The sequence below is a fragment of the Dermacentor silvarum genome, chromosome 7 (assembly GCF_013339745.2).
Source record: "Dermacentor silvarum isolate Dsil-2018 chromosome 7, BIME_Dsil_1.4, whole genome shotgun sequence".
Lineage (NCBI taxonomy): Eukaryota > Metazoa > Arthropoda > Arachnida > Ixodida > Ixodidae > Dermacentor > Dermacentor silvarum.
The window spans coordinates 64,215,585-64,241,151 of NC_051160.1; the positions used below are offsets into that span (position 1 = coordinate 64,215,585).

General features: G+C 46.5%; 1 protein-coding gene across 1 annotated transcript; it reads right to left on the reverse strand.

Moving 5' to 3' along the window:
• Window positions 1-1,263: 1,263 nt before the first annotated feature.
• LOC125947138 (formin-like protein 2) lies at window positions 1,264-18,361 on the reverse strand. Its single transcript, XM_049671507.1, has 6 exons — window positions 18,295-18,361; window positions 14,872-15,177; window positions 7,906-8,122; window positions 6,298-6,445; window positions 5,997-6,245; window positions 1,264-1,272 (listed from the first exon to the last, which is right to left on the reverse strand). The coding sequence occupies exons 1-6, from the start codon at window positions 18,359-18,361 to the stop codon at window positions 1,264-1,266; spliced, it is 996 nt and encodes a 331-aa protein (XP_049527464.1).
• Between the last annotated feature and the right edge of the window lie 7,206 nt (window positions 18,362-25,567).

Sequence of the window (25,567 nt, forward strand, 5' to 3'; positions counted from 1 at the left end):
GAGATCGATGACCCTGTTCTCGTAAAACGTTCTGATGAAGTCCTTGAATTTGTTAGTTGGAACGCAGAAAAGTGATTCAAGGCCTTCTCAGCCGATGCCAAAGAACTATATTATTCTATTCTACAGAATGAGCTTCTTCAATGTGTCGAGGATTGTATTGAAAAATATTAGGCCATAAGGTTTTCACAGGAAGCAGGCGTTTCAGTGGGAGGGTTTTTAGAATTATGGCATTTTTACCTGTCGTCAACCTTTTTACAGTGGAGCAATATGCCACATCTGCTGAAGAAAGGTATTTACATAGAATTGTGCCTGGCTCCCGCCCTTAGCAACCTATATTTAGCACCATTAGACATGCACATGTGTGAACGCCTCACCGTACTAGCAGTTTTTCAGCGAGCTTTTAGATTTGTTGATTTTTTACTGTTTCTGGATTGTCCTAGTAATAGTTTCGATGAAAAATGTGCTGATGTCTCTGTGATTTTGTCGCCAGTGTTTGAGACCTCTCAATTAATGTGACTTTTGAAATGCCTGTCAACAATAAGCTTCGCTTTCTTGACGTTCAGTTCATCTCTACTGATAGTAGGACCTGCTGGGCTTACAGCCCACGAGCTAACAAACCCCTTCTCCAATTTCATTCAGCTCATTCGAAGTTGGTGAAGAGGGGTGTAACTAACATGTGTTTGAAAAACTCCTTTAAAAAATCATGCCAACACCTAATGAAAACCAGTTTCCAGCAGCAGTCCGCGCGTCTTAAGGAGGTTGGTTATCCTAACCAGGTGTTGGTGTCGGTGTCAAGCTGCTCAAATAGGAACGTTCGGGTCAATAGCCCCATGAGAATGCGAGAGCTTGCGGACGTGATCAGGTGAAAACCGCAGTGACTTCGTACATACACGAGATTTCGCATAGCCTGAAAAAGATAGGGAGTCAAGGTAACGTGCGGGTTGTTTTCTGAGCATTTGGAGAAGTCGCCGACCAAGGGTTTGACTTGAAATCTCTGGATGATTACTGACCCCAACGGATAATTAGATTAAGTTATGGAAATATTACGTTCTCTGGATGAAGTATCTAGGCTAGTCCCTCGATGGCACTTTAGGAGGCCTTCAGATACCCGTGTCGAAGCGATATTTAGCGCTGTAAAGCCTGGACATAAAGGACGTAGTCATTTTGTGATGGATCGCTGGAAGGAAATAATTCGTACCATTTTCTAAATTACCGAGGTCATGAACCTGGAAATATTAAAAAATATTTGAGTGTATATATATCTCAGATCACCTGTGAAGGAAACCAACAGTCGACAAAACCAAGGCAAGCATAGGGGAGGTTTTCTATGTTTCTTTTTAAGTTCTGGTGTTAAATGTTTCGAAATTGATTGTGTAATCATTTATGAAAGAAATAATTGATTATAAAGTTCGATCACGGTCCACGTGATGCCTGCAGTAATAAAGAACGTACCACGTCCACCGCTATGGAGGAGGGTGGCGTTTGTCAACACTCGAGATTAGCTTACACTAGACATAAATACCCAGAAAAGTTGAAGATTGGTCAGCCGTCGCCGTAGTTCAGTTGGTAGAGCACCGGACGCGAAATTCGGATCCCACAGGCGGCGCATGATTGTTTTTTCCCCTTCTGCTTTCTAATCAATTATGTCTTTCATGAACGATAACACAATCAATTTCAACGTATTTAACAACCACAACTTAAAAAAAAAGAAACACTCACATATGCTTGCCTTGGTCTCGCCGACTGATGGTTTCCTTCATATGTACGTCATAAGACAGCCTCAGTTTCCTCTCCTTGTTTGCGGATCACCTGTAGCGAGTCAAGGCTCGCGTGAAAAGGCATTTCTCTCACTCCCTCCTCACATGACGCTAGATATCAGAAGAGCGCTAGCGTTGTGGTGGCGCGATGAAGGAGCGAAGGCCGTCATCGGACTAAACAGATGCATATACAGCTATGTTAGAAAATGTTTATAAAGATCCGTTTAGCTATGTTCTGGTCCTCCTTTGCGGATTTATTCGGTTTATTCTTCCAAACTATTGTCTTACTGATTCACCCAGGTGCCATTTCTTTTGCAATTCACACGTAAAACTGCTAGTAGGAGCTGAAAAGGCTGACATCACCGGCCGCAACAGAGGGAGGCGGCCTGCTAATGGCGCCGACGAAAAATGAAAACACAAGCAAAGCGTCATTCAGCGCGCGTTTCCCGGGCGACGGCCCGAGGGGCCCAATCATCGCTCAGAAAAGCGCCGATTCGAGAGGCGGGCGAGGAGGGCGTGAGAGGGTCTTCTGCGAGGCGGCAGAGTTCAAAGAATGTCGGGTACTTTCAAATTATCAAGGGATTTTATCTTTGATCGGTCAGCACAGCGTGGACGGGGCGGCTGTTCACGTGGTTTGGTGGTGTGTATACATGCGTGCTTTTCTGCAGTCTCGGTGTTTTTTGCGACACTCTTGTGCGTATTGGATGCGGTGTGTATTTTGAGGAGTTCAGGGCCTGTATCATCAAATTTAATTTGGTGACACAAACGCATTCTTATGCGCGGTTCCTGCAGCGAGAACGTGGCTTGAACGTACAAGTCTGCTCGCAAGCGAGCGAGCAAACCTCATGTAGGTTTCAACATTGCAGTTGTGTTTACAATGTTTACACTATCACAGCCGGGCACGCGACCTCGACAGCCCAGCACCTGCATTTTGTCGCATAGGAAAGCAAGCACAGCAGGTGTCATGCGCACAAACTGTGAAACGCTGCTGCGGCCGTGCCGGATGGGATGCGCATCCCCGGAGGTGAGCGCCATCTGATGGTGTTGCAAGAAGCCCAGCGGCGCACGCGGGCAAGTTCACAGCAGCAGCAGCGCCCAGAAAGTCGGGAGGAGAGGAGAAGAAAGCTTCGCTTTAAGAGGTCGAAATCTCATGTCTGCACTCCTTTTATGATCGACCGCGCGAACACGCAAATTTAACAAAAGCGACAGCAGTTAGAAATTTGACTGTAATGAGTAATGTAGGACACGTGCGACTGTAATGAGTAATGTCGAAAACCTGGCGGCCATTACGTGTTCACGGCTACCACAATCTCTCAAGCTCTTGAAGTGCACAATACCATAGCCTTCGAGATTGGCTTCCGTTATTGAGATAGTGCGTTTGTTGGTGTTGTGATTTGGACACTGCCAATTCCTGATCAGGGGCGCATAGTGAGGAGATATTGTGACCAGCGCGTGCGTGAAATTTGTGAAGCATACAGGATTCATGCTGGAGTGCGTCACCGCACCATCTGTTAGCGTTTTACAACGAAGCTGTTTAGGAGAGTTCCGCAACCGTTCTTGTGCGGTAGCGGTGACGTGTGCTGGCGTCGTAAGTATCGAACATAGGCCAGAATATCGGCCTGCAGCGCAGCCTGCGTTGCAGCCGAATGACCAGAGGGCGTTGCTACGCGCAGGTGGACGCCGGCTTTGGTAGAGCCAGCACGGCTTGGAGCAACAAGCGTCTGATATAGCGAAGAGCATACAGGCACTGCGCTCGGATACAGTGAAACGCTTGAAAACAATCGGGAATAGAGGAGTAAATGCACCGGATATAGTGATAGGTTGACAGCATCTAGTTTTGGACAGCATATAGTATTGGGTAGACAGCATCGGGCAGTGACATACCAGATCCTTAGGATTTCCTAGGAGTGTGATGACTTTCTTATTCAGCTTCGTTCTTCTTGATGTATGACTTGCTCGAATTTTCTCACATGGAAGTAGGTGTTTGACGGAGAAATTAAGCATCTAGACCATTAACAGGCCAATGACTCGGTGGCAATGCTTACGATACTAGTTGTCGCAAGTGTAAATGAGCAGTGCACTGTTCTGATCTCCGCATTTATTCTCCGAAAACCACAGAGGAGCATAACTATGTAAGACCAAGATGAAAGACAAATGTTTCTGCAGCCCAACGTTCTGCACCGCTTTGTCGCCTGCTAGGTCGCTGGCCGTTGTGTTCACTTTGGGTACTGTTGGATTCTTGAAGTTTTCGTTCTATTAGATATTAAGTGAAAATCAAGACCAGTAGAAGTATTGAAATTTCTTAAATATAAGTACCTCTACAACGCACTATTGTGCTATTCTTGCGACGGAAGAGATCTAAAAAATCATACGCAAAGTTAAGCACCATTGTTTGTTTTCGAACCTGCGCTTCTTTTGCTGAATCCAATGTCGTGGGCGAAGCCCTAAAGAAAAGCAGCATCGCAAACATGATCAATTAACAGCAAAATACAGTTATAGTACAGCGTAACCGTGATATCGAGGGTATCCCTACATGAGGATCTATTTAAAGCGGGAAACACGGATGACAGGCTACAGACGGTAAAACCTGTTACTGTGGCGAACTATGCGAAAATTAGGATTATTAGGCGTGATACCAAAGCTCGTACACCATAAACACCACGTGAATTTGCTTTCCAGGGCATCCAGGTGCCAACATGCACTGCGATAATGTATGCAAAATTTACGAGGTAGCGCTCTTCTGGTTGGTGTGCCGCGTGCTTCTACATAGAGTGCACCTTTCTTGTGATGCCTGCCCGCGACTGAGGGGTTTGCTAGCTTTTGCCCCCGAACTTATGCGCGGCTGGTCTTTGAGGTGCCCGCATTAATGAACGAACCGCTATGTTCCAACCATAACGTAGGTATCACTCGGGCCCCACGGCTCCGGACAGGCATGGCACCGCTCGGCCGGGGTTCCCGATGCTTTGGCAGATAATGGTCTTGATTTACGCAGACAAACTATATCAGCGGAAACCACGGTGTAAGAAATATACTCTTACACCGTGCTGCAGGTCACACTGTGGTACCTTGCTTCAGGTAAGTATCACACGTTTACAAGTTATTACAGAGATCGCCGTGGTAAATGTATATCGGTTGAAAACTGAGCTTGGTGCTGATCGAAGGCCGCTACACAAGTGTCCTTAAGTGCGTTTGTGTGGTAGTGTACAAGCTCAATCGCGCCCGAAATATTCAATGCAAATCCAGAGGGTTCACGTGGAAGGGGTATCACGAGTGCGCACAAGTTTTGTATGGCCGTGCTGTCGGCACCGACTTTCTGCATAAACATGCATGAGATAATATTGATATGTTTACCTTAACTGCACCACTCAGTGTGATTGGTCTTCGCTGATACTCTATTCATTTACTGCTCTGAAACAACCAGATATCAGATGTATTTGTACACGTCCTACTTTTTCGTAGTCTGCTAGCGAGCAGTTGACTGAGATTTTTTTTTTTTTTTTTTTTTTTTTTTGCAGGAGAGTCACTATTTCCTGATTGTGACGCTGTCCGCATAAACTGCACGGCTGAGGTCCCACAAAGTGGGAAACACTTCCACGATGTGGTTGAAATAAAAGGCGGCATCATCGCACAAATTAATTGTTCATCGAAGTGAACGGAACCAGGAGCTATGAAGCACTGAAACCAGGCGCCAGCAAACAAAGTACTGATGCTGACTGCAATGCGGCTGTCCTCGAGCAGGAGAGAAGTGTACTGGTTGCCAGACACTGCGTGCTTATAAGTTAAAGCTGCGGCTTTACCCCGCCAGAATCCGGATGTGAAAAACGGCTTGGCGTTATCCGTCCGCGCGGCTCCCGGACGAGGCGTGGGCGAGGCAAATCGCTGATGGAGCCCGCTGCTAACGGGGCGCGTCCGCTGCGCACGGAAAGCTGTTTAGCTTAGCCCAATGTATATTTATCGACTCCGCGCACTAAATATTCTTGAACAGTTTGTTCCCGAACAGGTAACAATTTTCGTTTTCCTTTTGTTCGATTCAGACTTGGTTCAGGTTAAGGCACGTTCTAAGAATGCGGATCGAGTAGAGGTTTAGTTCCAATACCGAAATTCTGGCCCTGCTAAGGCCATGGGTTCGAGTGTAGTTTGGCATCCTGGCCTGAAAAATGTGCGCCGTAACAATATAGAACCTGAACACACAAACCGATCTTCACGCACGCACTTGGCGCATGAACATCGCGCGTATACCAGAGACGGGTAGTCCTTGTTGGAGGCCGTGATGATGGCCGGGGGCAGGGTCTTGCACTTGGGCGTGAGCTCGAGCCAGCTGCTGACCGAGGAAATGGCGATCACGGTGTCGACTCCGGAGCCCACAGCCGCGGCTTGCTTGATTGTCTCCTTGTACTGGCTCCACGCGGCCGGGCTGCCATAACCGATCCCGCCAATGGCGATCACGGTTCTCTTCGTGGGGTCGCCCGCTTGGAAATTCTTGAGGTCCTGAAGCGAAACGCCATTTGGCCGCTGGTCTCTTATGCGAAACACACCGTACCTTTATGAGAGCTAAAGCTCGCGCCACGAGGTCTGCAAGGGTGCCGATCCTGTCGATGACGTTGAGAGAGCCGTAGTGCACGATGTTCTTCTGCTTCAGCAACGTCAGCGAACCGGTCGCCCTGTTCTCAAGCGTACGGTTCGACGCTCTGCAATAACAAGATCGGAAGTAATAATTGCCAGATTTAGGTGTATTTGTTCTTGACCGATTCTTCTGACGAATTTTGATGCGTTTCAATTACTGATACTAGTCCTGAGCATTCCGAGTTTATATATATATATATATTAGTCAGTTCTTCGTATTATCCACATGAAAAAGTGCCGCCGTGGCATCGGCTCAGGCCTCCTTTTACGGGGTTTACTTGCACCCACGGGGTGTGACGAGGGATTTGCGCGGCGCGGACTCCTTCCTCAAGACTCGCTATGGAAACCCAGGCTGGCGGACGCCCGTGCCCATATACATCGTAAGGACGATGTTATGGTGGCCGATGCGCCGTCACGCCTTTTCCACGTCACGCCGTCACATTTATTTGGGAAAAGAGCCGGTGAAATGGCGATCAGCCCGGCTGAGAGCGAAGGCGCGTCTTTTGTGTACGTTTCAATCGCGCTACGCCATAAGGGGTCGGGGGCGGCGCAGCGTAGCTTTGTGGCGGGCTGACCGTCGCCTTCAGCCCCCGTGACGAAGACGACGAATCACGAGGATATAGAGCGAGATTAAGATAGCGTTAGCACGCCTGGCCTGAGCCGTCGCCTTCGTCACTGGCGCTGTAGGCGTTGTAGGGGACACCCTCCCTAGCGCTACTAGGGAGGGTGTCCTATGATGAGGGACATGATTATCAAATGGGGCATGTTGGGACTTCTTTTTTTTTTTATCCCGGCCACGGCGGCCGCATTTCGATGGGGGCGAAATGCGAAAACACCCGTGTACTTAAATTTAGGTGCACGTTAAAGAACCCCAGGTGGTACAAATTTCCGGAGTCCCCCACTACGGCGTGCCTCATAATCAGAACTGGTTTTGGCACGCAAAACCCCATAATTTAATTTTAATTTAATTTTGGGACTTCTTTTTTCTTGCACTTGGCAGACGGTTGCCCATCATGCCATTTTTCTCCCCAGGAGTTGCTAATTCGCGCCAGTGCCACGGCGGAACGCCGATCCTTTAAATCTGTGTTATGTGCCGTGCGCATGCGCGGTGCGTTTCATCTTTGAAAACCAATAGGGTAGCCACCCGACCCTGAGGTCCACCACAGGGGCACGCCCCACATGACATACAGGAACATAGGACCATTATATGGATCTCCATATGTTCATGTAATCATATGAACCCTGTAATCATATGTTCCCTTTTTGCCCCTCCTGCTTGGTCTTCTGACTGCAGTATGTAATAAAAAAATATGAAACATGCCCCATATGATACATCGGAACACACGGGTCTTTGAATGGATCCCCGTATGTAAATCCAATCATATGGGGCATGTCCTACATAATATATGTAAACGTATGGCTTTTGTTACGGTATCCATAATGAGCATATGGTACATTACCGAATATGGGGGCACGGGGGCGTTTTCGGTAATGACAGATCTTCCATTGCCCCATAGGCACTGACCTCACGTCGAAGGAGAGCCCCCCTTGAGTCTTCCTGTACTTTAGCATGCGTTCCTGGAACACGTTGAAGCTGGTGACGATGCGCGTCGACCGGATTTCGCTGAAGTTTGAGTGGATGAACACGTGGGTGTAGAAGAGGTAATGGCAAAGCCCGTCCATCGGGTACATCTTGTATTCGGCCGCAGTGCTGCCCACCGTGCAGAACAGCTCCTTGCGCCCTGCGCGTTTCGCATTTGTCACAGTTGAGTCACCCTATACCTGGGTAGTTTTTTTTTTAACCACACTCAATTAAAAAAAAAAGAAAATTCGCCTGCGGCAGATCGCACAATTCTCATTCAGCTGCATTACTCGAAGAGGCAGACATTACTTGCACGAGAAGTCGAAATGCCTAAGCGACTAAATTATACAAACCTCGTGCCATGTAATAGAAAAGTGTAATTACTACAGAGTATACGTATAAGCGCCATAAAAACTTGTAGATATATTACGCGTTGTATGGCGTGCGCATTACTTGTGCAAGAAATCGAATTGCGTAGCCCACTAAATGACAAAACTCGTGTCCTATAATACAAAAATGTCACTACTACAGACGATATACGCGTCATTAAAATTTCACTTAGTTATATGATGATATGTAGGCACATGCAATGTGCTGTATAATTATGGCCCACTCTAACGCTTAAGGTAACGGGAGGTCTGTGTACTCGGAGGCCCGCGCCCGTCCACCAAAACTTACGGAAGCGGGGCCTGCGCTTCATCGCCTGCTAATTAGCAAAACGCCGGCACACACACGCGAACACATACATGCATGCATACGTTATGGGCACAGCATGTATATATATATATATATATATATATATATATATATATATATATATATATATATATATGCTTGCGAGCCCCCTCCCTTGCTTTCTTTGAGCAGAGGGAGATTTTAAGCACTCGTCTGCGAGAACTACAATCCGGCCTTGTCTTATTTCGGAAAATGTAAAGTGCTTTTATTTATGTGTTTATAGAAGTTCGTGCGTGTTCCTTTACTTCCTCTTGTTTTCTGGGGTAGTGTGCCGAGCCTTGCACGTCTCTCTGCTCTGTTTTATTTTGTGTTTATATTTAGTGGTCTTTCGGTGGTTTGGGGATTTCGTTTTGTTTGCCACGCGACGAGGAGCATCCGGTGCCCTCTAAAGGCGCTAGCCGTACACCACTAATTCCTGTAACTAGGTTTTTAACGAATTAACTTACGCCAGATATCGCAATTTATTAAATGTAGCGGGTAAGTTCGCAAGGCGCGTCCGCTTGGAACTATTTCTGAGGATTACGCCAGCTTCGAAAAATTCCACGAAAGTGCCACGAAATTCATTCCCCAAAGTGCGGCACTGTCAATTGACCGCTGGACAGTTGACCATAGCGACAGCTTTCAATTCAGACATGTCTGCATGTTTGAGCTGCGTGATCCTTGTTTGGAGCACACATGCATTTGTTCTAAGGTCCCTATAGGCAAGTAACAAGGTAGCGCCATTCCTTCTTTCCCGCTCCGCTCTTACTCAAATCCTCCTCCAACATGGAACGTCGCTAGCACGACCGAAGGGTTCCAGATCTCTTAACAGGCGTGCAATAACAAATAGCTTTTCGTTTGTGTCGGACTACATTAACTATCAATAGTCGTTATGAAGCTATTTCTTGCAGTACATTTTTTTTATTCGTTGGTATATTGGCGTAAACCAGCTACGTGAAAATGCTTTGCAGCTCTTTGCGGATGCTGGTGGTGAGCGTGGGCACGTGGAAAGACCACGTGACCGCACTAAGCCAATTATGTACGGGCAATGGCTGGAGAGCACCAGGATGAATAGGACGGCGTTTAGATGTAAGAATGGCGCTGTCTTGCAATGTTTTATTCTAGGGAGCCTAAATAACTCAAAGGCAGTCATCCTTTAAGTCGTTTATTACCTCACGGTGGCCAAAACACCGGGCGAAAGTGAGCGAGCAACACAATGCAACTGAATTAGACAGTATCTGGATAATTCGTTAATGTATCGCTGTTGTAACGTATTACGGCAATATCAACTCAGATATTCTCAATATTTTAGCATCCTTTCTTCTAATACACAGGGAGAAAAGAGAAATACTGGAAGGGAGCGCCACGTGAAATTTGAGGCTTAGCCGAACCAAATAAAACGGAGGAATCAGCGGAAAAGCGCGCCTAAGTACGCGATGGCCAGCGATCGTTTCTTGTAACCCCGCACGGCTGCTCTGAAATCGCGTAACGCGGGGTTAGTCGTGCTGGCACTGCGTAGCAAGTGTTGCCGCAGTGCTTCCAGGTGCCGAGGCCAAGAGGTGACTGCCGTAAGTGCGGTGACCAGGAACCACGCGGTGCGGTTTGGAGAAAGCGGCAGCGACTCCGGCGGCTAGCGGTACTACTGTAGCGAATTATGGGGCGACGTAGAGACGAACCATACTGACATTCGCTGGAAAACAATTTTTTATGATCACGCTGTTCACGTGCTGGCTTATATAGCCTTGATTACGCGCGCTCGCTTATCGTGGGCAACCGTCTAGTAAGGACCACTACATCTAAGTCCCTTCCTTGGTAACTGGCATTTTGGAAGTTCGAACGCTGTCAAGGCGGGTGCCCATTGAATGCGCCTATGTTTGCTGGGAGCACACCAGGGTTCGCTGTGGAAAGAGGCAGTGACAAAAAGCCCGGGAAAATGACACTACCGATGGTGGGAGATGGATGCAAACAATGTGGACTAGTTTGACGCGGTGTAAGGTGAAAACTTGTGCCCGGCCGTTCAGGTAAACTGTGATGTGTTGTGAGCAGCGCCGAATGAATTTGTAAGAGTCCGAGCAGGGCTGCTTGAGCAGATTGCGGTTGCATCGGACAAACACGTGTTTTTACGCATAGAGAGTTAGTCGCTGACAAAAACCGCTCGACGAGTATAGCCAGACGCGTGGGGAGTAGCCGTAAGTGCTGGGTTGCCTTGCAAAGCTTCACGACAAAATCAGGAGGATCCTAGCAGGAACTTGGGGTAATGAAAAAGAACTCAGCCAGGAGGCACGAAGCGCATTCATAGACGAATTCAGCTGAACTGCAACCGGTGTCGGTTCTCAGGGCGGCTCGGACGCAGAGCAACACGAAAGGTTAGCGCACTATCGATAATGTAAAACTACGCGAGGTTCCCCACGTGAACAGTGCCACATAAAGTTGGCGTTTTCCAGGTCTCGATTGCATGAACTGAGCGTTACATTGCTGGAGCCGCAGATGCGGCGGAGACCTACTTTTATTGTCTTTTAACCGATAGTCATGTGCATGCACGAGTTGCGAGAGAGTCATCCGGGGACTTTCGCTTCTCGGAATCTGCCTTTCCATAGGTACTACACTACCACGGAGGAGGGCGCGCTTGGCTCAGCTTGTCCCTAGCCGAGCTGCACTATGTGGCGGATATCTGTAGTGAATTCTGGTATGTGCGACATCTGCACGGCACTCTGGCTTTGTGCGCGCTTCCGTCTTACTTCAGGGATCGAAGAGCAAACAATGGAGGCTTGTTATCAGTGAGGATGTCCCACTGGCAATGTCCTGCGTTACGTAACGCACCGTTGAACAAAGAAGCGGACTGGGACAATGCCCTTAAAAGCAGCGTACTCTCAGTCCAACTCCAGGCTGTCCAGAGGGCCTGCGAAAGGGCGGAGGACCACGGTCTTCCTGCCCCTACGTGGACGCGGCCAGCGACTACTATACGGACTTCCCACAGGGGGTGCCCACGTAGTTCCTCAGGACCAAATAAAGTTCATGTCTGTCTGTCTGTCTGTCTGTCTGTCTGTCTGTCCCACTGAAGCCATGGCGGCAGTGACGCGCTGAGAAACGAATGTTGGCCATAATATAGGTGGCCATAAGCTCCCGGTGGAATATAGGTGGAATAGGTGACCATAAGCTCCCTGTAGCACTGTTCTGTGAACGTTCTGCTTGCGGGAATAAAGCGCAATGGTTTGCAAAGCATGCTGCCAGGGTTGCTGTAGCATGGGTGCCAGAGTCAGACGGGCCCTTCGCAAGGCAAAACGGGAGTTCATTTACGGATAGGCCTAGACCTCGCTTATGTAGTTTTTGTCACGTGCGCTCGCTTATAGTTGGCGACCGTCTAGCGGTGGCCCCTATACACTACAACCCACCCCGAACCAGGTCACAGACGCCGTGCTTTTCATAGGATTTAACACGCGATATGCGCACTTGGAGAGTGAAAGCTGGAAAAGAACGGACTCAGACCAAGTTGTTTGCATGTTTTGCAAAACATTGGCTCCGCGATGTCATCCTGCTTTCAAAGCTGTCTTTATTTCTTTCATCCACGCTAATATGTATGATATACTTTTTCTTCACGGATTCTGGCACTGCACAAAGTCACCCTACGTTCCATAGCGCTGCATCATACGTATGAAGTGAAATATATGCCGTGTGTGCTTGTTTACATCAAACACTTAAAAAAAATCTACAAATATTAGCGGAATTATGTAACTACAGTTGAATATTCTGTCCAGGCGGACATTACTTGCACAAAAACCAAACTAATCTATCGAATAATAAGCTAATTACAATAATTTACTTCCTGGTTAGAAATTTTACGGCTCGTGTTTATCCCTTACAGGTACCTAGTGATTATGTTGAGTTAAAGCTTACTTCCATCGCATTTCTTGCATTTTCGTAATCATAAAAGAGTACAGCTGCTAAACAGATTAAGAATTTTCAATCTTATAGTGAGTTTTGTCATGTTTAGAGAATGTGGACTCCCTGCGATAACTCATTACAGGAACATCAGACATGAAAATATTGTGAGACAAGGTTTAGGCAGTCAGACTCTCCATTATTCTCTCGAGTGAGAGCCCCACTACCAGGCCCCAAATTGGTGATGATGAGAATGTACAGTCGAGAACATGAAGCGTATGAATAATGCTTACACTAATTAGCCCGCGCGCTCAAGCGGCCAGCCAGGCCGCGACTTAGCCAGGAGGTAGGCGCCGAACGAATCGTTTGAGACGCGAAACGTGAACGATCTCCGAACCACGATAACGATGGTCGGAAGAAACCTCGATGGGAGTAACGCGATAGTTCACGGGGGATCTTTGTTCATTAATAATGTAGGGGCCAAGGAAGCGCGATTCAAACTTCCCACAAAAACCGGGTGTACGAATGGGCGTTCAAAGGAGCACTTCATCTCCAGGACGAAAGGAGACGCCTCGACGAGACATGTCGTAACGTTGCTTGCGGTCTAGTTGACCGTCTTCTGTGTTGAAGCGAGCACGGTCACGACATTTGTCAAGTCGCGAGACGAACTGTTCTGGTATACTGGCCGAGGTGTTAGTTGGTGCAGTTAAGAAAGCGGCGTCGATGGTGAATGTCGGCGAACGGCCGTAAATTAGGTTGAAAGTACAACAATTTCATGTATAGCAGGCTTAAAATAGCTGCTATAAAATTATGCCGGGTGCAACAAATTGTGAAAAACAATGAAATAAGTGAACCCGCTTCATCCAACGACATACTCACACCGAGCGCAAAAGTGTCTGCATTCCCATTCGCTCTACTTAAAAACATTGCGCACATGTTATCCAAACTTGCAGCATATTCCAATCAGAAGCGTTTCCAGATGTATCGCGGCACATTTTTAATATCATTACTTTCAGCAGTGCCGTTCCTGTTCATGCACAACCTTGGCGTAGAGAATTGTGCACCCAGCGCCTCTAAGGGTTATACTGGCAAGTTGAAGATAAATGTGTAGTGGCGCCTTTGTGTCTTTCTACATTTCAAAGATGACCATCTAGATCGAACAACTGGCGTCGAACTATTTGTTCAGCTTACCCGATTACGAACGCAGCACCGCGAAACGCGTCTCTCTCTCCAACCTCCCGTGAGACGTAATATCGCGGCGTGAAATGAAGCTGCCGTTGTGCTTCCCTCTTTCCAAGGTCCGGACTGGCACTGAGCGTCAGTGCCGATTGAAGCCATAACCACATCGGCAGCCGGGAGGGGGGGGGGGGGGGGGGGGGCCGCTTTATCATGGCTGCATGGCCAAGCTTCATTTGACGCCACCCTACTACGTCACAGGCGGGTTGCACCACGAGCCACGCTTCACTGTTCTGCGCGCGCAACCAAGTATATGGAACGGATTATTTGTTGCCAATCGTTTCGGTTTACGTGGTCGTCTCGAAATGTACAAACACGGAACTAGACTTTTGCAATCATTTCCATTCAGCTTTTCAATGTAAACACGTGGATTGAAGTTTGTAACCAAGTATTAAATTAATGCAATTATTAGTGAATGGACTGCTTCTGTTTTTGATGGAAATTATGTCCACCTGGGCAGGTAATGCACCAGTAGTGAGGTAATTCCAGTAACTTTTTTTGTTTTTCCTTAAAATGAACTGCAGTAACGTGTTGAAATGGGCTGATTCGTACTTAGCATGAAGGAAACAGCGCTAAAATGCAGAAAGGTGACGAGAGGAGAATATATGTTTGTCTCCTGCCTTCACCTATTCAGTGCTATTTCCTTTCGCTGTAAAAATAAAAGGATGAAAAGTAGCAATGTATATCAATTTCGAGTGTAAGACCAAAACTTGTGCGTTGTGCCACGTTAGTCAAGTTATATATGTGTCTGACTTTGTGAGGCACGACATTTACATCTCCGGTGCCTCTTTGACCCATTATGTGCGGGAAGCCCGTCATCAGCTTCAAGTCACGACTGCGGCATGCCATGCCGTTGGAAATCCTGGTCGTGTGAACGACGGTCACGGTCAGGTCCCATTGCGCAAACAAAATATTTTTCCTAATTTCTTCATGTCTTCGACTGAACTAAAAGGTGCACATTGCAAAAAAAAAGTAAAAATTACATTTCGCACCAGCGACATCATCCTATTAGGTGGTATGGAATGGTTTCGACTGCGTGCTGCTGCCTTCTTTTCTACAAGAGCAGTGGATATAACTCACGCTGGATAGGCGGCATTGTTGGGCCCGCTGTAGGAGGCATTGGCGGAACAGGTCGAGGCCTACGTGACGGTGGAGCACTAGGAACAGGTGGCGGTGCATCAGGATCGGCTGGTGGAACCTGAGGACCAGCGGGCTGCGGCTGAGCACGACGTGTCGATCGTGAAGTTGACGTCGAAGAAGCGAGCACAATCGGTACAGGCAACGGAGGACTACCACCACCTCCGTCTCCACCTCCGCCTCCGCCTCCACCTCCGCCTCCGCCACCCCCGACCTCAGGAAGCACATCTCCGGGTGCCTCTTCATCACCTGCATGTCGCGCCACTCCTTGAATCTGTGAAGCTCCACGTACAAGGGCAGACTTTCAACCTGGCAAGATCCAGTGAGCCTCCTCAGAAATAATAAAAAAAATGGGATATACTTGCTACACCCTCAATAACGGGACACTAAAGTAAAACACTAAGTAAGTTTGGATTAATGAAGTATTCTTGAGGAACCTAAGTTTATTTCGAGATAAAAGGGGGAGGGGTTTGGTTGACTATTGGTAAAAAAATAAAAGGTCAAAGTTCGAATTTCAAGGTTTTGCGCCGAAACCCTATAACCTGTACATCAGCGCGACGCCATGAATTTTGACGTATTTGTTCGCATTTGGGACCGCTTACGTTCTTGTTCAAGTTCTCGAAGCTTCCTGTAGGATCAGTCCTTGGCTCTTCGTTAAAACAAAGTACCCTTCTCTCCCCCCCCCCCCCACCCCCCCCCCCAAAAAAAAATCAACTGCGCTGGAGCAGGTGCTGTCAAAATACGTGACGTCACGCCATGCTGTTACGGGAAGTTCAAGGGAGCGTTGTCATCCCTCTATAGTCTTTGCGTCTTTTCCGGCTTACAAAACTTTTCGTGGCAGGAGTCGCTCTTTTTTATCGTATTGTATAGGAGTAATTTATTAACACAGCTTAAATATTTTTTTGTTTAGTGTCACTTAGTTTGCAGCCGTAAACAAAACAAAAAAATTGATAATATTTTCCTCCTACCTGAGCAAAACTACGTCCCACTTGGATTCGCAAATAATTGGAGCAACGTTCCGCAAACTCGAATGTTTGTTTTACTTTTTAAATATGGATGACAAATATGTGGAACTGTCTTCTAGTGACAGAGCCACTCTTACGAGGAACAGCGTTCCACATACCTGTACCTATTATCTGGAACCCTGTCTCTCGAACTTCTAGCTGGAATCACAAGTATGTAAGTATCGCCCTGTATACTTGAACACGGTTCTACGCAGAGGGGTCTGTAAGTTTGTGCCGCATAAATGTTACATGTATTGAAACACTGTTCCACTACACTAACTACACTAACTACACTACACTAAAACTAAAAAAAGAAACATCCGAGATATTAAACGCCGTTCCCTATAATTTGGAATCTTAGGACTCGGGAGGAACGCCGCTCCATTTAAAGGGACTTGCAACTGGCCAAAATGTATTGTAAGACGTTGAAGGAAATTAGATCATGATATACTGGTAGTTCGCGATTGGCTGTTCGCGATTTAGGTAGGAATTATAATTTTAAATTGACAACAAAAGTATAAAGTAAACTATAAAATGGCTCGAACTGGCACTGAAGGTTTGGTACTTCGCATGTAGTACAAGATTACTATACGTAAGTCGCCTGTTATTAGGTACCGCAGACTTAGCGCTTAAAATTGCAGCTCGTATATTATCAGGATTTTGCGTTTTATCCTATGCGTATTGCGAAGTGAAAAAAAAAGGTCCATGCTAACGAGTGGTGCTCGGGTCCCTCAATGCATGGCGGCACACATGACTGCTGTGGTACGCGCGCGAAATTCTGAGGACGCATGCGAGATAAATACTTTGTTCCAGCTCTCTCAGGTATCAGAGAGATTACATGCTTCGGAAATCAAAATAGCACGCGTGGCTACGGCGTATCATGAACAAAATCGTCGTTTCAATTTAGAGAACTTGGCTTGGCTAAAAAAAAAGAAAAAAAAAACATCATTGACTGGTGAATGAACAAAGCCTGTTGGACAGGACACCACGAAAGCAAGTAGCTAGTAATGTATAAATAATTTAACACTTCGGAAAACGCGAATCGCAGAAACATTGGCTTGATAGACAAAATGATACTTTCTCACAACTATGACCGCATTTGTCGTCTGCCTCGCACCAATGCCGGCGTATAATCGCTATCGCGCTCACCTACCACTGTTTCCAGCATGTTTGCAGTGAACGACTACGTCCTCGCTTCAGATCAAAAATTGTTTCCCGCATTACCACTGAATGATTCGACATTCTGACTGGTAAGATTTCTATCGCAATACGGAAAATGAGTACTATAAAAATTGGTTGTCAGTCCCTTTCAATGTGGAGAAATATTTTCAACAAGTTTCCGCTTGAAGTTGGAACTTAAGTGGAACGACCACAAGACTGTACGGCTTCATTTCTGGTGTGATGGCGCTGCAGAGAGTAAACGAAGACAAAAAATGCAGACACAGTGATGACAATTAAGCGTGGTGTGGGTACTTCTTCACCGTGTCTACATTTTCCCGTCTTCGTTTACTCCCTGTGGCGCAATCACACCAGCAACGAGCCTGCTCAAATAAACTCATCTGCTTAACTGAGAACACGGTTGCAGCTCACCACCAATGCTTCCGGACGTGACAAGGAAGATGATTCCCACCACGCCGAGGCACAGCAAGAATGCGAGAGCAGCCACCAACCCCGTCGAGTCGCTGCACAACAAAAAAGGGCGCTCCTTTTGAACACTTCATTGGTTTCGTATGGCAACTTCCCGAAATTCATTCAACTTTCCGCTTCTCCTATAATTCGTTTTTATTTTTAATTTTTTGGTCAATGACCGTCCTTTTCTTGTCTCAAGTAAGTGCAACTTACCTAAGTTTGCTTCGCCAATCAATCACGCGGTGATAAAAAGGAAAGCAAGCAAAGGCTACAAGAAGATACATACAAATGTCAAATCTACAACATAAATGTTTAATTTTTCGTGCGAGTTGCAAAGTTCGAATGTTGGTACTTATAATGCGTAAATTATTCCTCCTTTTGGCAATATTACCCACTGCGATGGCTCAATCGGAATGGCATAAGGTGGCGGCGGCCACAATATCCTATGAGCGAGGACTGTAATTTCGCGCGCGTAGTAGAGCTTTGGAGGCAAGTAAATAATACGGCGTCTCCTGCTATAAGATCTCACAGCCCATTATGTCACTTTGGCACGTTAACGCTGCTTATCTATCAATCTATCATTTTACATAATTTACATTGAGAAGGTTATGGACATAAAAAAAACACTTCCGTAATATTTTCCTCGTACGAGTTCGGCGTATGGACCCCGAATATAAGCGCATCTCCGCGCTCTCCCCGCTAAAAAAGCAATTTCGTCAGAGATGAAACTTACCTGGCTTCTGGTTCTGCAAAGGAAACCAGAACGCGCGCATCAGCAAGATGGCCGAGTTGGTTGGCATTCATTTTGCTTACGGCGCACACGAGATACAAGCCCACAAGAGAAGACCTCAATTGACTTTTTTTTTTTTCATAAGAAAGGACAAAGAATACAGCAGATCAAACGCCGCGCCCATACACTCAATCCAAGGTATCTTCGAGCTAGTCTATCCCGCACTCCACAGTCCGCCGGAATGGACGCGCGATTGTCATAAGCTATTCCGAATTTGAAACGCCTCCGCTATGACACGCGCCTTCTTACTTATGTGCTTTCTTATTACCCATAAGTGCACTTAAGGAAAAGCTTGAAAAGTGGAAGAACGAAATAAACTAGAGGGGAGCATTTCGACCCGCGACCAGCCTTCGCAATCCGACTCTCTGTGGAGCCATACCCTTTCCCCAAGAAGTGTGCCCGACACGTCTCCCTGCTCTCAGCGAACTCGGCCAAGCGTGCTTGGTTCCCGTTAGGTTTTGATCGATGCGCACTTGTTCAGGCGCTTTTCCAGTGGTTCTGTACACATTTTCTCCGGATGGGCTTGTATTTGAAGCATCTATTGTAGCGTAAAAATGTATTGTCTTTGCTGCAACTTGGAAGTGCGGCAGCCACACGAGCAGCCGCACAGTGCCTACTTCTTTACACGGACTTGCTAAATACAAGCGCATTACACTGGTGACCCCCTGCAATTAAGGGGACGCAAGCGGCTCGCGTACCAACGCAGAGGGCCGATAAAGATGTGACAGTGACCGATAAAGATCCGTACGTCCGAAGCCAAGTAAAGCTATCTGCAAGGCCTTCAATAAATATTTCTATTTTTTGACAGAGATGCCCGCTGAACGTCCGCTGTACTGGTTTCACGGCCGCTTTCTCGAAATTTGGCTAAAAATTTATACTATCCTTCAAGGCACGTCCCAAGAATATGCAACCGGACTTTTCTTCGCCCTACCCATGAATCATAAGCCTCCGTGAGGCTGGGAGAGAAATATATCTTTTTGTGATATGTTTAAATTATAACCCAAACCTATAACGTCTCGAGCTCATGCACGCGTCGAACTTTGCAATCTCCGATAACAATGACTTTGAAAACTTGATTTATTTGAACAATGCCATCTGTACAAGGCGGAATATGATAAAGAAGGTAACAGCCCTACCAAATGGGAACTATGCAATATAAGCACTACCATGTGGATGTATGTGGTCATACTGCTTGGGCGTTCTGATGCATGATGGGTATTGCACAACTTATATGCGATATAGATGCACCGCATAGCTTTCTATGTCCACCGCGTGCGCTGCGAGTGTCTGCTGCAAACGTAGTATTCAGTGCTGGCGTTACGCATGGACTTAAAGTAATGTCACTGCGTTGACATTTTCTGACATTTTATTGACGTTCAAAGCAACACCTTAGAAAGCTATTTTTGTACTAAACTCTACTTACGTGCACCTGTGAAGGAAGCGAGGGAAGCTTCATTAGTATTGGTTTAGTTCCTTGGCATCTTGTGTACAGTTATAGAGCATTGAAATTTTCACGACGACTCTGCTTAACACATTACGGGCTTGGAAAGTCACAGGGTAGCCCTGCGAATGTGCCTGCAAAACGTAGTAACACCTTAGGAAGCTGTTTTTATACTAAAGTATACTTACTTGAAACTGTGAAGGAAGCAAGGGAAAATTAGTTAGTTTTGCTTTACTTGTCGTTTTGTATACAGTTGTTATATAGCATTTAAATTTTCACAACGACTCCGCTTAACACGTTACGAGCTTGGAAAACCACTGCGTAGCACTGGAAATGCCCGCTGCAAACGTAGTATTCACTTCAGACGTTGCTTATAGACTCAAAGAAATGTCACCGCGTTGACATTTTCGGGCATTCTAATTAAGTTCACAGCTGGAGCAACACTTTTCGAAAGACATTTTTATACTAAACTCTACTTACTTGAACCTGTGAAGGAAGCAAGGGCAGCTTCATTAGTATTGCTTTAGTTACTTGACACCATACATACAGTTATAGAGCACTGAAATTTTCACGACTCTTCTTAACACATTACCAGCTTGGAAAACCACAGCGTAGGAAACAAACATTGTTAAGGGACCTGTATGCTTAGGGCCAGTATTCATAAAATCCTCTTATGCTAAAATTGTTCTTAAGATAAAAATCCAGCCAATCATCATGGTCTACAAACTATTTATGAAAGTGGACTGCCAAAGGCAAAAAAAGCACTTACAAGCGATAGGCTTTATGAATACAGCCCCAGATTACGTCCTGTACCAGGGACGAGATGTTCGACAAGTGTACCACTGATATCTTAGAAAAGGTCGAGCTAGGGCATATGATATCTTTCGGTGTTCTACATGGGAGGTTTGAAAAAGACAAGGACTTGAAAAAGAGAAGTCAACTTGTCGAAACGTTGGCTCCTCTTTTCAGCTTGTTCTCGTTTTGCTGATCGCTAAGAATGTGTTTGTAATAAAAAAAGTAAGGTAATGTTCGATAGCCTGTCTAGAGAACAAGAGCTCATGATTGTGGGCCCATCAAGATATCCAAACATTGAGTTGTAAAAAGGTTGCACCGTTTGGGGCTTAACTTGTCCCCAAACAATAGTCGTGATCTGTCTTGCTTGTGCTTCCTGCCTTGAAAACTCGGCGCTCGCCGTCATTCCTGTCAGTAATGATTTTTCATTGTGATAACGCGTTTGCCGTTCGTGACCTGGGTAGGCGGCGCTCAGTGCTAAAGATAATGCAGGCAAGACAGAGGACGGTCATTGCTTGGGGACAAGATAATCGTCAAATGGTGCAGGGATTTCAAGTATAGTCGCAGTGCAAGTATAATCGTAAAAGGGTGCACAGTGCAAGTATAGTCGCAGCGAATCATGAGGACGAAAGCGTTGGAGCGCATTCGACAGGCGTTCTCAAGTCGCCGAATGGCGACTTGAGAACGCCTGTCGAATGCGCTTACCACATTTACCATATGAAAAGTACGCAGTCTACTATGGACGCCGAAACATGTAGGATAACAAAGAAGCTTGATTATACTGGAACGGCCGAACTTTAAGACAGATGAGGAATGGATTAGCAAACTGGCGCATTCCAGTTCTGATTAAGAGGATGTATTATAGGGGTGCTTAATTAAAAGAAAGAAATGGGCTTTCATGGGTCATGTAATGCGCATACAGGAGATCATCTCTTAGAGTAACAGGAAAAGCAGGACAGAATGGCAGAGAATTGAGTGGTGTGATAAAATTAAGTTGGATGTAATGGATAAATCAGCTGCGGCAATATGGCGGTAATTACATATCGCTAAAAGAGACCTTCTTCGTGCAGTCGTTATCAAGTGAACTGGATACGCTTTTTTTTGTTCGGGGGCTGAACCTGCTCACAACCAAAATGGCCCAACATAAATCGATGAGTTCCAGTTCAACACCGCAAGTTCCCATGCCAGCGGTTTCCTATACGTATCGATCATGACCGAAAGGGCTGAGACTTGCAAATAGCATGAAATCGGCACTGCGTTTCATGTCGCCATGAAAATCACCCACACTCTCCAAAATTCCAAAAAATGAATTAACTCAGAAAACGCTCAAAACATCACCGAGACAACGCGTGGTCTTCTGCTGGCCTTCGTACTTCAAAAAAAAAAAAAAGTTGCAGTGGCTTAGCTCGGCTATGCCAGGATATACGTAGCGTTAGCAAAGGTTCAGCTGATTATTCTTAGCTTTCCTGGTTGTCTCCTACGCTCAACCGCTAATTGCCAGGCAACTACTTCGGGATCCGATGAGTCAAGCTTCTCCGTTCTTCTGCGCTGTTGAGCAGCATTTGCGCTCTCCTTCTCCATGGCTATACCACACTGGCAAACGCCAGTCAGAAGCGCAGCGGCTCCAGCGCAGTGTCAGACAGCGCCTGCACAGCGAGCGCGCGCCGGCGCCAGTGCGTCTACCACGGCTACGACGTCACTCCTCTGGAATGCGCAGACCGGCGGCGGTGAGTCGCGCGCGGCGGCGGCGGAGTGCGCGAGAGGTGCCGGCTCCGGTGGCTCCGGTGTGCAAGCCGTGTGACATCACTGATCCTTGCGCATGCGCAGCACGGCTCTTGATGTGTCGCGCGAAACGGGCTTGGCTAGGCCAGTGTAGCTAACGCTACAAAAGAAGTAGTAAGGGAAAGCGATCCTCTGTCGCGCAGTCATCGAGGAAGACTGCCGAGAGCAAAAAAAAAAAAAAAAAAAAAAAAAAAGGAGAGAGAGAGAAAAAACATAGGGGATGGGTATGTACTTACTCGCGGACTGTATTTCTGAAAAGAAGAAAGACCTGACATTGACGCGTACAGAAACGGGTCACGTGAGACATACTCGTATTGTGCAACGTCAAACTACAACATTCTGCGTCTGTCCCTTGGGATTTATCATCATTGCCATTAACCCTTGAAGTGTCCTCTGATAGTATCGGGACGTGAAATGAAAGCAGAGCAAACTGGTTCAAACAAGACAAACATGCACAGGAACTTGACTGGAAGTAGAATTTTGGTTTAAGCTAGTTGGTGTATAATATTCAAGAAAATATGCGACGAAAGCTATACGCGGACAGAGAACACATACGATAGGACGAGTACCCGAACTGTATGTGTTTTCTTTGCGCGCCTAGTTTGCGCCTTATATTGAGGACGATAGTCTTTCTTGGGCTACCTAAACGCGAAAAACCGTCTGTGTCTGTCACTCGATTCAACCGCCCGGCCAAAACCAACCAAGCTACTATAGCACTGGCGGCACGGAGTCATACACGTCCGCATTACACAGCGCAAAGGAAACCTCAGGCCTACTTGAGGCAAAATGTATGTACATAACCGTGATCCGCAGCGTTCGTTTAAAGTATAAACCGCATTCACGCGATCTTGCGCGCGACAGCGACAAGCGACGCGATGGAGATGGCTGTCGCGGTCGTTCGTCGCCTACAAGCCGTACCGCATGCGAGCGACGACTTTGAGCGGCGTCTCCGTCTTTGAGCGACGTTGCCGGTATGAGGGCAGCAAATACTCGCCGAAACTAGCGTGACGCTTGCTTTATTAATTTAAGTTGATGTGTTTTAGTGTAAATAGCAGCATAAATATTTCTAAAGGTCTAGCACTACGTTATTATCCTTGCACGTATCAACATCTAGTCGTTTGCTCGTTCCGTGCGACAATCGGTAGTGCTTGACTGATGTATATCCAGTTCCGGCTTCGCGCTATTGGCTAGTCGCTCATAGCACTTCCGGGCGACGAGCGACGAATTCTAGATTTCTAGAACCGAGCAATTGAGCGAAAAGACCGAGCTATCTGTTCGCGCGACGGCCCGTTTCGTCGCTCGAAGCCGTCGTTCGTCGCCGTCGCGCACAAAATCGCGTGAATGCTGTTTGGGCTTAATTAATAATACACATTAGACTGGTTTTTACGTTAGTAAATGAAAAATCAACGCGTTAAAATGGCGTCGAAGAGACGCTACGCGTTAAAAACAAGCCGACTGAAGCCGCGGCTCTGTAGCCGGCTTTAAGCCAACAGTAATAAAAGGTCCCAACAGATGGCGCGAGGGCAGGGCGAACGCGGGAAATTTGAATTTAATTCTGCAAAACCTCCTATCATAGGAGGAGTGAGAGGGGAGGGGAAGAGCTTGAGGGATGGGAGGGAGGAGAAGAGAGGGTGTTACGTATCAGGGTCGGCAGAAGAATATCGTCTTTCGACGTCATTTGTAGCGAAGCAAGCAGATATGCGGCCAATTTTCTTTTTCTTTGCATGAGACTTGGAATGATCAACATTGGTCGAAGAAGGAATGTCTCAGGGAGGGGAGAGGGGGGGGGAGCCAACGTTTTTACAAGGGGAACTTCTTTCCTTGGCAGCATTTATATAGCTTACCCCACCCAATTTGTGGAGGAGGGTAAGAAGGTTAGAGTGAGCGAAGTCAAGCAGTTGTTATTCTGACAGACAAGTCCAACCCGTCAGCGAAGCGTTGGCTTGAGCCCGAGACATCTATCAATGTTGGTCTGAACAAAACTAAGAGAATGCGCATAACAAAGAAGTAATACACGCAAGCACCACGGAGAAATGAAAACTAACTTAAACGACAAAAATAAAATGGTGAGAAACACAGGAATTAGTGGGCTTATGTCACACGTTCGCCTACTGTGTGACATAAGTCGTGCGTGTCCGTAATCACAATGAACGAAACTGACTGGTTAGATATATATCAACGCAAGCGTGGTATTCACGTTATCCAATGTGCGTACTGAAACGCTTCTAGGTTATGAATTTATGTGTATTTTGACAAGCTTCCAGGTTATGAATCAAGGAGCAGTTTGAACTGTTTTGAGGTTATCAATTATTGCGCGCCCTCTATTGCTTCTATGTTATCAAATACGGTGAGTACTGAACTGCGTCCACGTTATCGCCTATAGCGGGTTTAATTTTTTCAATGGTTATGAAGTAACGTGCATGTGGAACTTCTAGATTATCAATTAATGAGCTGTTTTGAGCAGTTTTCAGGTTATGAGTATTGCACAATGTGTAGGGTAGATCTCAGGTTGCCGAAGCGTGCTCTTTAGGAAGCGTGCTTGGGTGAAATCATATCATAGCCAAGAAGCAACGGCTTTTGTTATTCGTGACGTAACTGATACTCCAGGAAAGACTTCGTTATTTGAACTCTGAGGAACCCTGACATACGACATAGCGCACGTAGGCATGAAATGTGCGTCATGCTCTGTCGATTATTTGCAGCCATTAGCCATTTACTACGCCAGCTAAGACGTGTAAACGTTTGGCAGATGCTACCGGCTGGATACGGCCCCAACACGCACCCTTACTCAGAGACGTGTTGCTCTAGTTCTAAGCTCCTCCCTCTAGAGAGGATTAACTGCAGCCAAAGCGCCTCGTGAATCACACCGTTTAAAATGCCAACGAATATGATTTGTACGCTATTCACAAAGTTAGGGGCCGAAGGAGAGGGAGTAGTGAATGAACAATATGTGAGCAAAGGGTGGAAGACAAGAAAATCATTGGTTCTATACTCGCGCACAACTTTCTGTGGCAATGAAGGGAAAGCTGCGGAGGCGAAGCGCGCACAAGTGAGAGCACTTCTGAAAAGAGTCCCGCGTTTAAATCCACATTAGTTTTGGCTGGGGAAGTGAAAACATAAACACCTTATTAGCAGCAGTTAAATAAGACATAACATACCACTGAGTGTAAAAGTTTGCTTATTTTTCGGCTTTTTCCCTTC

Bases quoted from the DNA above. Each gene is read 5' to 3' on its own strand.
- LOC125947138 (XM_049671507.1), bottom strand. From the start codon at position 18,361: ATGCCAACCAACTCGGCCATCTTGCTGATGCGCGCGTTCTGGTTTCCT. The intron at 6,446-7,905 runs GTCAGTGCCTAT...TTGTTATTGCAG, and splicing joins GGGCTCTCCTTCGACGTGAG to AGCGTCGAACCGTACGCTTG. The intron at 6,246-6,297 runs GTACGGTGTGTT...GTTTCGCTTCAG, and splicing joins GAGCTTTAGCTCTCATAAAG to GACCTCAAGAATTTCCAAGC.